At 37.7% G+C, this 13228-nt stretch overlaps 1 protein-coding gene across 3 annotated transcripts in view; it reads left to right on the plus strand.

Annotated features, from left to right (window-relative positions):
• The window catches only part of dcun1d4 (DCN1, defective in cullin neddylation 1, domain containing 4 (S. cerevisiae)), a 70225-nt gene that overhangs the window by 2089 nt on the left and 54908 nt on the right, over positions 1 to 13228 (plus strand). For 2 of the 3 annotated variants that reach the window (XM_059989170.1, XM_059989173.1), the window contains exon 2: positions 12803 to 12873. The exons of the other annotated variant lie outside the window; for it this stretch is intronic. In XM_059989170.1, coding sequence (XP_059845153.1) covers positions 12803 to 12873 — 71 coding nt within the window. The remainder of the gene's footprint in view (positions 1 to 12802; positions 12874 to 13228) is intronic. 3 annotated transcript variants of the gene reach the window in all.

Raw genomic sequence — 13228 nt, forward strand, 5'->3', positions numbered from 1 at the left:
AAGCTTGTTCGAGCTATGACTTGTTCACAGTCATTGTTAGGAAAGGCCAGGTGATGTAAATTTCAAAGCTTTATAAATACCCTGACTCCTCAAACCTTGTCCCACCAATCAGCAGCCATGGGCTCCTCTAAGCAGCTGCCTAGCACTCTAAAAATTAAAATAAATGACGCCCACAAAGCAGGAAAAGGGTATGAGAAGATAGCAAAGTGTTTTCAGGTAGCCGTTTCCTCAGTTCTTAATGTAATTAAGAAATGGCAGTTAACAGGAATGGTGGAGGTCAAGTTGTTGTCTGGAAGACCAAGAAAACTGAGTGAACTGCTCGTAGGATTGCTAGAAAGGCAAATCAAAACCCCCGTTTGACTGCAAAAGCCTTCAGGAAGATTTAGCAGACTCGGGGGTGGTGGTGCACTGTTCTACTGTGCAGCGACACCTGCACAAATATGACCTTCATGGAAGAGTCATCAGAAGAAAACCTTTACTGCGTCCTCACCACAAAATTCAGTGTCAAAAGTTTGCAAAGGAACTTCTAAACAAACTTGATGCATTTTGGAAACAAGTCCTGTGGATTAATGAAGTTAAAATAGAACTTTTTGGCCTCAATGAGCAAAGGTATGTTTGGAGGAAAAAGGGTGCAGAATTTCATGAAAAGAACACCTCTCCAACTGTTAAGCACAGGGGTGGATTAATCATGCTTTGGGCTTGTGTTGCAGCCAGTAGCACGGGCAACATTTCACTGGTAGAGGGAAGAACGAATTCAATTAAATCCCAGTAAATTCTGAAAGAAAACATCACACCGTCTTTAAAAAAAAAGCTGAAGATGAAAAGAGGATGGCTTCTACAACAGGATAATGATCCTAAACACACCTCAAAATCCACAGTGGACTACCTCAAGAGGCACAAGCTGAAGATTTTGCCGTGGCCCTCACAGTCTCCCGACCTAAACATCATTGAGAATCTGTAGATAGACCTCAAAAGAGCAGTGCGTGCAAGACATCCCAAGTATCTCACAGAACTAGAAACCTTTTGCAAGGAAGAATGGGCAAAAATTGCCCCAAACAAGAATTGAAAGACTCTTAGTTGGTTACAGAAAGTGTTTACAAGCTGTGATACTTGCCAAAGTGTGTGTTATTAATTGCTGACCATTCAGGGTGCCCAGACTTCTGCTTCGGGCCCTTTTCCTTTTTTTTTTGTTATTTTGAAACTGTAAAAGATGGAAATACAAAAAGTAATCTTAAAATATTAGAAATGTGTCATCTTTACCTTTATGCCTTTTGGAAAGAAGGTCATCTTTTACTTGCTGAGCTATTCACAGTAACAGAAATTTTGACCAGGGGTGCCCAAACTTATACATGCCACTGTGTACGGCTCCTCACTGGAGAGAATTTGGAGCACCAAGTTTCTGAGAATGCACTTAAAGGACCATCTCACCTGGTCCCTCAACATCACTGCTTTGGTCAAGAAAACACAGCAGTACCTCCACTTCCTGAGATTGAGGCTGCCCCCCCCCCCCCCCCACTCCATTTTAACCAATTTTTACAGGAGCACCATCGAGAGTGTCCTAACCAGCTGCCTCACTGTTTGGTAATTGTGAGGATTGCTGAGAGGATCATTGGAATCTCTTTCACCCATTATAGATATTTATCAAAAGTGCTGTATACACAGGCCCCTTAGCATTGTCAGTGATCCCTCCCATCCACCCAGCAATCTTTTTGACCCATACCATCAGGCAAAAAGGACTGTTGGGATGGGAAACAGTTTCTCCCCCAGGCCGTAAGACTACTGAGCTCTCTGCAGTCGCCCAGGACTCATCATGCGGAAGTGCAAGTAGTGTTATACTGTTCACTTTTTATCTTGTATATGCACCTTATTATTTGTTAATTTATTTGTAGTTATGGGTGTGTTATACATATGTACTGTGTTGTGCACCTCAGTTCGCAGGAATGTTGTCTACTTTGGCGGTATACATGTGTACTTGAACCATCTCTTCTGTTCTTGTGCTCACACGTAGATGTTGCTTGTGTAGATTGGTTGAATACAGATTGTATTAACTCCAAATATTAAAAAGTTCCTGACATATTTCAGTAAAACAATTAATTTGATGGATATAGTTACTAACTGAAATAAATAATCAAAGGAAACTTCTGAGTTCTTGGCATTCTAGGTAATTCAGATGTATGTATATCACTTGAGACACTAGATATTGTCTTTTCATTTTCTGAACTCTACAGTCAGTCAACATGATTGCAGTTTTGCTTTAAATGCGCACTAACTCATACATGCACTATTTCAATACATAGGGTATGGAATGAATGTTGTAAAATTTGTTATAGTGGGATAATGGGAATAAGCCAAAAATGGGTTCTTGTATTCTTGCCGTTGATGACTGAGTAGTACTTAAGGTTCTTATTCTGACCTAATGTTGGTGACCTAAATTTTGAGTTTTGTGAGTGAATAAGCTGTATTAGATCAAGTAAATATTTGGTGTGCAGAGAAGGACATTTGTTTTACATGAGTAGTCTCTTAGTATATTTTCAAATAATAAACATAGAATCATGATCTTGGTCTTTAAAATTTTCCTTTTGATTATTGTGACATGTATTTGAATTTCGGGAAGTGTATTGCGGCTTAAATAGCAGAACATTTCTTGAGAGGGCAGTGAATATTAAAGCACAACACAATATAATTAGTAAGATGTGTGCAGTTGATTAATTCAATCTTCAAGTCTATTCAGGCTTAACACCAAGGGAATTAAGAAATGACAGAATTGGATGAAAAACTGATTTGAAATACAAAATAGACATCACATTGAATGCCAAGAATATTAAAATACAAATGACATTTATTCACTTTTTCTGAAGTAAAAGCAGACCAAAATTCCTGGAAAGTACTTAGTTAAAGTGAAGGTCCAGGGGTTCTTTAATTTCTGAAACTTTCTATAACACCATAAGATACAGGAGCAGAATTGGGCCATTTGGCCATAGTCTGCTCCACCATTTCATCATGGCTGATCTATTATTGCTCTCAGCCCCAATCTCTTGCCTTCTCCCCTTATCCCTTCACGCCTTGACCAATCAAGAAGCAATAATCTCTGGCTTAAAGGCTTAAATATACATGAAGTCCTAGCCTCTACAGGTGTTTAGCAAATAATTCCGCAGATTCACCACTCACTGGCTAAAGTAATTCCTCCTTATCTCTGTTCTAAGGCTGTGTCCTCTATTCGTAGACTCTCCCACCATAGGAAACTTCCTCTCCACATCCATTCCATCAAGACCTTTCACCCTTTGATGGGTTTCAATGAGATCACCCCTCATTCTTCTGAATTCTAGTGAATACCTGTCCAGAGCCATCAAATGCTCTTCATATGATAAGCCGTTCAATCCTGAAGTCATTTTCGTAAACCTCCTTTGATCCCTCTGCAATGTCAGCACATTCTTTCTGACATGAGCGGCCCAAAACTGCTCACAATACTCCCAAGTGAGACCTCATTGGTGCTTTATAAAGCCTCAACATTACATCATTGCTTTTGATGTTCTAGTCCTCTTGAAATGAATACTAGCATCACATTCACTGTCCTCACGACAAACTCAACATGCAAATTAATACTTAGAGAATCTGAGTCCCTTTGCACTCCAGATTTTTGAATTTTCTGTCCATTTAGAAAATATTCTACCTTTTATTCTACCAAAGTACATGACCATACAGTTTCTCATACTGTATTCTATGTGCCACTTCCATGCGCATTCTTCTAATCTTTTAAGTCCTTCCTCTCTGCTTCCTCAAAACTACCTACCCCGTCACCTATCTTCGTATCATCCGCAGCAAAGCCATCAATTCCAGTGTCTAAGTTATTGACGTATAGTATGCAAAGCAGTCCCAACATAAACCTCTGTGGAACACTACTGTTTACTGGCAGCCAATTAAAAAAGGCTTGCTTTATTCCCACTCTTTGCCTCCTGACAATCAGCCACCACTTTATCAATGCCAGTATCTTTCCTGAATTGTCACTGGCTCTTAACTTGTTAAGCAGCCTCAAGTGTGACACCTTTGATTCTGAAAATCAAAGAACACAACATCAACCAATTCTCCTTTGTCTATCCTGCTTGTTATTTCTTCAGAGAATTCCAGCAGATTTGTCGGGCAAGATTTTTTCCTTGAGAAATGATGGTGACAATGTTCTATTTTATTATGTACCTCCAAGTACCCCAGAACCACATGCTTTACCATCAATTCCAACACCTTTCAACTAACTGGTCTATAATTTCCTTTCTTCTGCATCTGTCCCTTCTTGAAGAATGGAGTGACACTTGCAATTTTCCAGTCTTCCAGAACCATTCCAGAATCTAGTGGTTCTTTAAAGATTGTTACTAATGCCTCCACACATACTTCAGCCACCCCTTTTGGAACTGTGGGGTGTACATCATCTGGTCTTGGTAATTTATCTACCTTCAGAGTTTCTGTTTCCCAAGGACTTGCTCCCTACTAATGGCAACTTCACACACTTCTGATGCCAGACACTCTGGAACTTCCACCATATTCCATGGGGAAGCTGATGCAAAATACTTAGTTTGTTCTCCATTTCCTTGTCTCCCATTCAGCATTGTGGTCCAATATCCACTCTCAGTTCTCTTTTACACTTTATATATTTAAAGAAAGTTTTGATATCCTATTATTGGCTAGCTTACTTTTGTATTCCATCTGTTCCTAATGACATTTTAGTAGTCTTCTGTTGGTTTTTAAAAGCTTTCCAATCCCCTAACTTCCTACTAATTTTGCTCTCTTCTGTATCTTCTCTAAGCAAGTTGATAACAATTTTTGAACTATTCTGTTTGTTTTGTTTCTTGTAACTATTTTGTTTCCATGTATCTCATTCAAATCTGAGCTAGTTTTTATACCTTTTGTCAAAACTACATTGAAGTTTCAAATTTGAATCCTGTTCCATACTAAAAAAAGAAGTTAGCTTTCAGGTCCTTCGTGCATTCTCTGCCGCAATACTGAAAAACGTTGCCTCATTTTTACTATGTTCTGTAGATAGCAGTTATGGTCGAAATGCCAATAAAAGTGACTTGATAAGATCATGACTGATTGTTTACGTCCTTTTTGTTTTCCTGTACCTATCTAAATTCCTTGATTCCCTGGATTTGAAAAAAGACTGATTTGTGTCCTAAGTAAGCGCAATGACTGAACTTTGGAGCTCTGGGGGTGGGGAAGGGTATATTCTTCCGGAAGGAGGAGTATCATCTTTGTTTGTTAACCCTTCAATCCCATTAGAATCCTGCTGAAGGTTTTTAGCCCAGAACGTCGTCTGTACTCTTCCTAGTTGCTGCTTGGCCCGCTGAGTTTCTCCAGCATTTTATGGATGTTGCTCGGATTTCCAGCATCTGCAAATTTTCTCTTGTTTGTGATTAGAATTTTATATGTTTGAATTAGGTTGCCTGTCATTCTTCTAAACCTTACAGAGCATAGGCTCAGTCTGTTTAATCGCTTGCAATGGAAAACCTGTAACAACATCACAGGCACAGAGCATCGCATTAGAAGCATTCACAAGAAAAAACAAAATATACACACTAATACATGTCAAGCATATTTTTAAAAAAAAAATATTGTTAGGCAAGCTCAAACGCCATCTATAAGTTTGACACCAGTGTTGGCAGAATCTCGGACGTTAACAAGTGGGGGGGGATTTAGATATGAGATTGGCTGGTTGAGTGTGAAGTTGAGTAACACCACTCAATTTTAGCAGTTCCAAGGAATTGATTGTGGACAAGGAAGGGGAATTCGGGAGAACTTGCACCTATCCCCATTGAGGGGTCAGCAGTGGAAAGGGGGAACAGCTCACGTTCCCATGTGTCACATCTTAGAGCAACTATTCTGTGCCCAATGCAATCACTAAGAAGGCACACCAGGGTTTCTACTTCATTAGGAATTTGAGGACTTTTGGTATGTCATCAAAGACTTGCAAATTTCTACAAGTGTACAGTTGGGAGCATTGTGACTGGTTGCTTCACCTGGTATAGAGCCTCCAACACACAGGATCGCAAGAAGCTGCAGAGGGTTGTAGACTCAGCTAGTTCTATGACACACCATTAAAGACATCTTCAAGAGGTGGTATCTATCAATAAAGGCCTTCACTGTCCAGGATGTACCATCATCACAGAATTACCATCGGGGAGGAGGTAGAGGAGCCTGAATGTTTTTTAAAAGCAGCTGCTTCTTCTCTGCCATCAGATCTATGAACCTATGAACAAGACCTCATTTGTCTTTTGCACTATTTTTGTCACCTGTTTGTCTTGCACCACTGTTGCCACAAAAGAACAAAATTCAAGACATCTGTCAGTGAAAATATGCCTGATTTTGATTCTGCTATTTTTTTCCTCAAAATGCACAACTTATGCTTGCTTTGTTTCATTTGCTATGTGTTTGCCCATTCACTTAGCCCTGAAGCATCTTTATTCCTACCAGCTGTCATTAACTAGTATTATCAGCAAAACTTAATCATAGCATCCAAGTGATTGATGTCGCTGTGAAGCTAGGACCCCAACATTGATCTCTGCAGTGACCCTCTAGTTGTAGCATTCCATACCAAAAATAATTTTGTTATTCTTATTGTTGATGTAGTTTGCCTTCCCTAGTCTGTAGATTAAAATCCTCCATGATTACAATCATAACCTTGTTATTACATGCACCTCTAATTTACTGATTTATTCCGTGCCCTATTTTACTGCTGGAGGTCTGCAGACAACTTTGATCAGTTCAGATATTTATTCTGTGCTGTTTCTCAGGCATATCTAAACTGATTCTACTTGATATTTTTTCAAGCACAGATCCTTTCTTTCCACAGCTTCCATAGTGTCGTGGAAGATACAGTTCCCATCCTGGATCACCTTTCAACATGGTTATTAACTCATACCAACTGAATTAGAATGACTGTACTTATTGTTTTATTGAATGGTATTTCTTTGGTGATATTTCTATATAAATTAATCATTAATTTGGAAGATTTGATGTAATCCATAATGTTATTAATAATGTGAAGTAAATGGAGAGGAATTGAATAGTTATAAATGCATTCTTACTGTATCATGTAAGATACTGTATCCTAGCTGGACAAATAAAAAAACAAATGGGATTTGGTCCTTTTTGTGTTGCAGTTCCTATGATATATCAGTATGAACAATCTGTTGGTTGATGTTTACTTTTGCGAACATTGAAGCTCTAAGTCATCAGATGTAGTACTGAACACCTCCAAAACCTTTGTCTGGCAGTATATGCAAAGTGTTAAATTGATTAACCAGTTTGTTGCTCAAGTGTATTGTAGTTGTTCCTTAATTGATGACTTCTTGTCTGACTATTAGTTTAGAGAGCTTTATTCGCTCTTCAAATTTTAATTTGAAACCTTTGGCCTTTGCTAAGTTATGTTTTAGTTTGCATTTTATATCTTGCAAAAATTATAATTTTCCCTTAAACAGTACCTGTTGTTAAAATCTGTTCAATTATCTCTGTAATAGCTTTCGTATATCTTGGGGTACGCGCTTTTAAGTAATCCCAGATCTGAGAAGTACAAGTAAGAAAGCATTGTTGCCTGATATATCATGGATTTAAAAAAAAAATCAGGTTTGTGGTATAAGTGCCACATTAAAATGAAGATTAATTGTGGTATCTTACAGTTTGGATGTAAGTACAGTGCAGAAAACGTCTTGGGACTGAGCCGTTTGAAATGCAGTTTATCAGTCTTTTAAAGTGTTTAGTGTGCAGGCAGTCCCCGAGTTACGAACGTCTGACTTATGAACAACTTGTACTTGGGAAAGACCTGTCATAAAGCCTATAATATTTAAAATTCATCGGCGTCCACCATTTTAAGTCAGATCATGTTGCCGTTAACACTGTGTTGAGTGAGTAACTTTCTATTTGGCTTAAATTTTTCTTAGCAAGATTCACTCAGACCCCCCCCCCTTTTCCAATCAGCATTGCCCCCACTTTCCCATTTAAACTGTCTCAATGTGGGTGGAGCTCAGGACCCGCCGCCCGCGGCTGCGCTGAATCCACAGTGTTTCTGTTCCGTTGACGGAAAACCATCACGACTGAAAATAAAGTGGAAATAATAAAGCGATTGGAAAGAGGTGAAACGTCATCAGTCATTGGAAAAGCATTAGGCTACAGTCAGTCAACGATCGGAACAATTTAAAAGGATACAGGTAAAGGATAAAGTGAGAATAATGGAGCATGTGAAAGGCTCTGCCCCGATGAAAGCTACAATTATTACTAAGCAACACAGTGGTTTTAATTATTGAAATACATACATTTCTTAATGTTTTATATGCATAAAAAGGTAAAATATATACTAAGACAAACATTTAGCTAACTGACCCTAAATACCAGATGTACCTGTTCCGACTTACGTACAAATCCAACTTAAAGACGGACTCAGGAACGGAACTCGCTCGTAACTCGGGGACTGCCCGTACTTAATATTTTTAAATGTGATTTTTGTATATGTACATTTGGAATATTTATTCCAAATCTTTCCCTTTTTCACTATTTTCCATCAGGATTTATTTATTCTTTAAGGGAGGTTGATGATTACATTGAACATTAAATGCTGATAATCTATCAGGCAGAGCTGAGGCATTTGAATTTTGAATGCATTTGGACAATGTATGTTCAGATAGGATTCAATTGTACTTAATTAAATCAGAATCAGGTTTAATATCACCAGCTTATGTCTTGAAATTTGCTAACTTAGCAGCAGCAGTACAATGTAATACTTGATAATATTGGGGGAAAAAAGTAAGTAAATAAATTACATTGTGTGTTAAATTAAAAATAGTGCAAAAACAGAAATAATAAAAGTGAGGTAGTGTCCAGGGATTCAATGTCCATTTAGGAGTCAGATGGCAGTGGGGAAGAAACTGTTTCTGAATTGCTGAGTGTGTGCCTTCAGGCCTCTACCTTGATGGTAACAATGAGAAGAGGGCATGTCCTGAGTGATGGACGTCCTCTATGATGGATGCCGCCTTTCTGAAACACCACTCCTTGGAGATGTCTTGGATGCTACGGAGGCTAGCACCCAAGATGGAGCTGCTTAATTTTACAACTTACTGTAGTTTTTGATCCTGTGCAGTACCCCCCCCCCCCCCCCCAATATCAGACAGTGATGAAGCCTGTCAGAATGCTCTCCATGGTACATCTGTAGAAGGTTTTGTGTGTCTCCGGTGACAAACTAGATCTCCTCAAACTCCTAATGAAATATAGCTGCTGTTTTGCTTTCTTTATAGTTATATTGATATGTTGGCACCAGGTTAGATCTTCAGAGATCTTGACACCCAGGAACTTTAAATTGCTCACTTTGTCCGCTTCTGAGCCCTCTGAGGATTGGTTTGTGATCCCTTGTCTCACCCTTTCTGAAATCCATAATCAACCCTTTAGTCTTACTGATGTTGAGTGCAAGGTTGTTGCTGCGACACCGCTCAACTAGCTGGTATATCTTGCTGCTGTATACCCTCTTGTCTCCATCTGAGATTCTGCCAACAATAGTTGTATCATCAGCAAATTTATAGATGGATGGCTTTTGAGCTATGCCTAGCCACACAGTTATGGGTATAGAGAGAGTAGAGCAGTGGGCTAAGGACACACCCCTGAGGTGCTATAGTGTTGATCGTCAGCAAGGAGTAGTCATTAATATCAATCTGTACAGATTGTGGTCTTTAGGTTAGGAAGTTGAGGGTAATACAGAGACCCAATTTCTGTAGCTTATAAATCTGGACTGTAGGAATGATAGTGTTAATTGCTGAGCTACAGTTAACAAACAGCATCCTGGCATAGGTGTTTGTATTGTCCAAATGATCTAACACTGTGTGAAGAATTCTAATACAGTTAGGAAATAAAATGCAATTTTTAAAAAAGTTTTCAAAATGGACATGTCAGCTTTTTAATTGAAATACTTATTGAAGCCAAGGATTTGTAGGACAAGGTAGTTTATATTTTCTCTACAGCTAGATTTCTTAAGATAATTGGATTTTACCAGAACTTGCACTTGCAATTCAAGATGGTATCCCCTGTACAGCAGGCTAGTGTTTTCTCTAATATATTTCTAAAAATTACTTAAGTAAAATAATCACCCTGTTTAGCTTAAAGTTTGGTATATTGTTGACATATTTTCACAAAATTGCCTGCTAGTTTCCTTTGCAGCTGCTTGTTTCAAATCATTGGACCACTTACTTTTTTTTTCAGGTCACAATGCTCATAGATAAACTTCGCAATGTATCAAGGAGGTTTTCTAGAGTGGGCTGGTAAAATAAACAGAGTGAAAAGTCAGTGGATGAGCAGAGGCAGATATTTAATCACTGTTTCATAATGCTCAGCAGAAGTTTATCCCTCAGAGGGACTGGTTTGAAAACATGAATCATCTATGCTTAACAAAGGAGGTCAAGACAAATATTTAATCAAAAACTAAAACAAAGTGACAAAGACTAGTGGTTGATTAGATTAAATGCTAATAAGGAGGGAGAAGGTTGATAGTAAACTGACATCAAGAGCTTCCATGGATTTATAAAGGGTAGCTTTGTGTGGTATCTTCAGAGTTGGCACTGTGGAGATGAGGACATGCCAAAGAATTTAACTCTGAATGTCATCTTCATGATGGAGACCATGTAAACATCTCAAAGTTAACAGGTCGGCTAGTTTCAAATAAGAAAAAAGAACTTGCGTGAATCCATATCATAAGTGATGTAGCTTTGCAAAAGCTAATGGATTTAAAGGGAGACATCACCAGGGTCCAATATCTTGGATCTAAGGTTTTGAAATAAATGGCATCAATTATGTTTGGTCAAAGGTAAAGCTGTTGGTGATGCCTTTTTCAAGAGGACTAATAGCTTAACATCTGTTGTTTGGAAGACAATGAAGTCTAAGAAAATTACAGCTATTTGTTTAGGAGAAATTTAGCTAAACCCTGTTTAATTAAAGGGGAATGCGAGACAAATTTGCTTGAGTTCTTTGAGGATATGACAAACACAAATGATAGACTGTGTAGATGTTGTGTAATTTGATTTCCTGAAGCATTTCAAACATGTAGGAAAGAACTACTTGTAAATTTAACTTGCCAGTAAGAAGCATACAGATATTACTTGCAGAGAATTAAATGTATGTATTAGTTCACAGTGTATAAATTTAATTAATTTCAATGTTGAAGTATTTCCAAATACTTCTGAATTTGGCTTAAGCAAATGCATAGATCGTTATTATTTCCAACTCCGGAACAACCATTATGTAGCTGTCCATGGGAAAAGCATTGAATTTTGAGTACAAGGCCAGCACATCTTAGTGATTGTTCTTTGTGCCTTGTTGATGTTGACAACAATACTGAATTAGAACTGAAGTTGCTTGAATTGAAAATGTGGATTAAATGGGATAATTGGTATCCAAAGGATGAAGATGTTTACCAAACAGCATTGTTCCCTGATTATATGTAATTATAATTTGTGAACTGAATCTTCTGCTGTTGTATAGTATTGGTGGATCTAAATTACTATGTACCGTATTTGGGTTGTTGCTTTTAGTTCAAGATCGTTTTAACACACTACAACACACTAATTGGTGGAGAGTTTTAAAAAGTCATCAGGAAAATGTGTGTTATCACATCAATATTGTACACTCGGTTTGGAAAACTTTGTACAAAGCTTGCATTCCATTTTTGGTGCTAAAATTGCTCTGTTGCGCAATCATATCAATACTGTTGAATGACAGTTAGGGAAAGCTGCTTGCATCAAATTATGAAGTGATGTTTAGTCCAAGGTTTTCATTGAAATAATTTTATTGAGCTTTCGTCTTTTAAGTGTTCCATTTCCTGTTTCTTTCAGATTGATCACCTGTTAAATATGTTTGCATATGGTTTTTTAACAATGTATAATCATTTAACCATTTCCCAAATATGATTGTTAAATATAGGCTTTAAATTTTTTAAATTAATGTTTTGGGCCAGGAGAAGTTTTCTATGGGGATGTTGGGAAAACGGAGTGTATTGCTCTTCCTTGTGCTAAATCTTGCATGCAGAATTTCAGATTTCTGCATTGTTTTACTACTGAGCTATTCATGGGACATGTGAACGTTCCATATTAGGTGAGATGTTAGTATTTTTTTAAGGTATTTGTGAGGCAGTATCTGGAATTCTATGCATCATCTCATTCCCCTTTATAAAAGAATATGAGACAGGGCAGAAAAGGCTAGTTCTCATTATGTTTCACCAGATGAGAGGTTTGTCCTATCACAAACAGTTACAAATGTTTGATCTTTTTTCTTTGGAGTTTAGGAGGGATGATCTAAATAGGATACTGAAGGGCATGGTAAGGTAAATGTTCAGACATTTCCACTCATGAGAATCTTGAATTAGCAGATAGTTATAAGATGAATAACAAAAATTAAACAGATGCAGAAGGATAACGTGCAAACATAGAGTCTGTGGAATTTTCTGTTTTGTTGTTTGTGGAGTCTGCATCAGTAGACGAGGTGATAAGTAAAAAAGAGGTAGCTAAATCTTGGAAACAGGGTTATGTGGAACAGGCACAGAAGAGTTAGGGCGTGGGGCAGATTAGCAATGATATTTAATGGCAGGGCAGCCAGATCTCCTTTCCTGCTATTTTCTATTATGTGTTTTTGTGGCAGATTTAATGCTTTTTCAAAGCTTCATTTAAATAATGTTTCACATTCTTGAAGCAATGAATTGGGGATATTTGGGACTGTTTATCTTCCAGCGTTTAATTTATCTCTGGAGTACCAGTGTTAATTTTAAACTGTTTTTCCTCTCTTCTAGATTTTCCACTAACTTCTCATCTGTCTACATTGGCCAATATTCACAAGATTTACCACACCTTAAACAAACTGGTAACTTAATTTTTTATTATTGCTTGGCAGTGCGGAGTAACTGTCCTGCAGTATTAAGGAGCTTATGAAAGTGGATTGTAAAGCCAGGCCTAGATCAAATGTATTTCAGGTCATCAAAAGAAGCAACAGAAGGAAATGCCAGAACTCTGACCAATTATTTTTCAATCCACTTTGGCTACAGGAATATTACCAGATGATTGGATTGGTGCTAATATACAGTTTTAAAAAGGAGAAAGTGATAAATGAGTATAGGCAAAGTAGTTGAAATCTGATTGGAAAATTATTGGAATTCAAGAGCCTTTCAAATGTTCATTTAAAAAAAAATGTAATTGGAGGTAGTAACTGGATATTTTTA

Source organism: Hypanus sabinus, chromosome 14 (genome assembly GCF_030144855.1).
Source record: "Hypanus sabinus isolate sHypSab1 chromosome 14, sHypSab1.hap1, whole genome shotgun sequence".
In the NCBI taxonomy this organism is placed as follows: domain Eukaryota; kingdom Metazoa; phylum Chordata; class Chondrichthyes; order Myliobatiformes; family Dasyatidae; genus Hypanus; species Hypanus sabinus.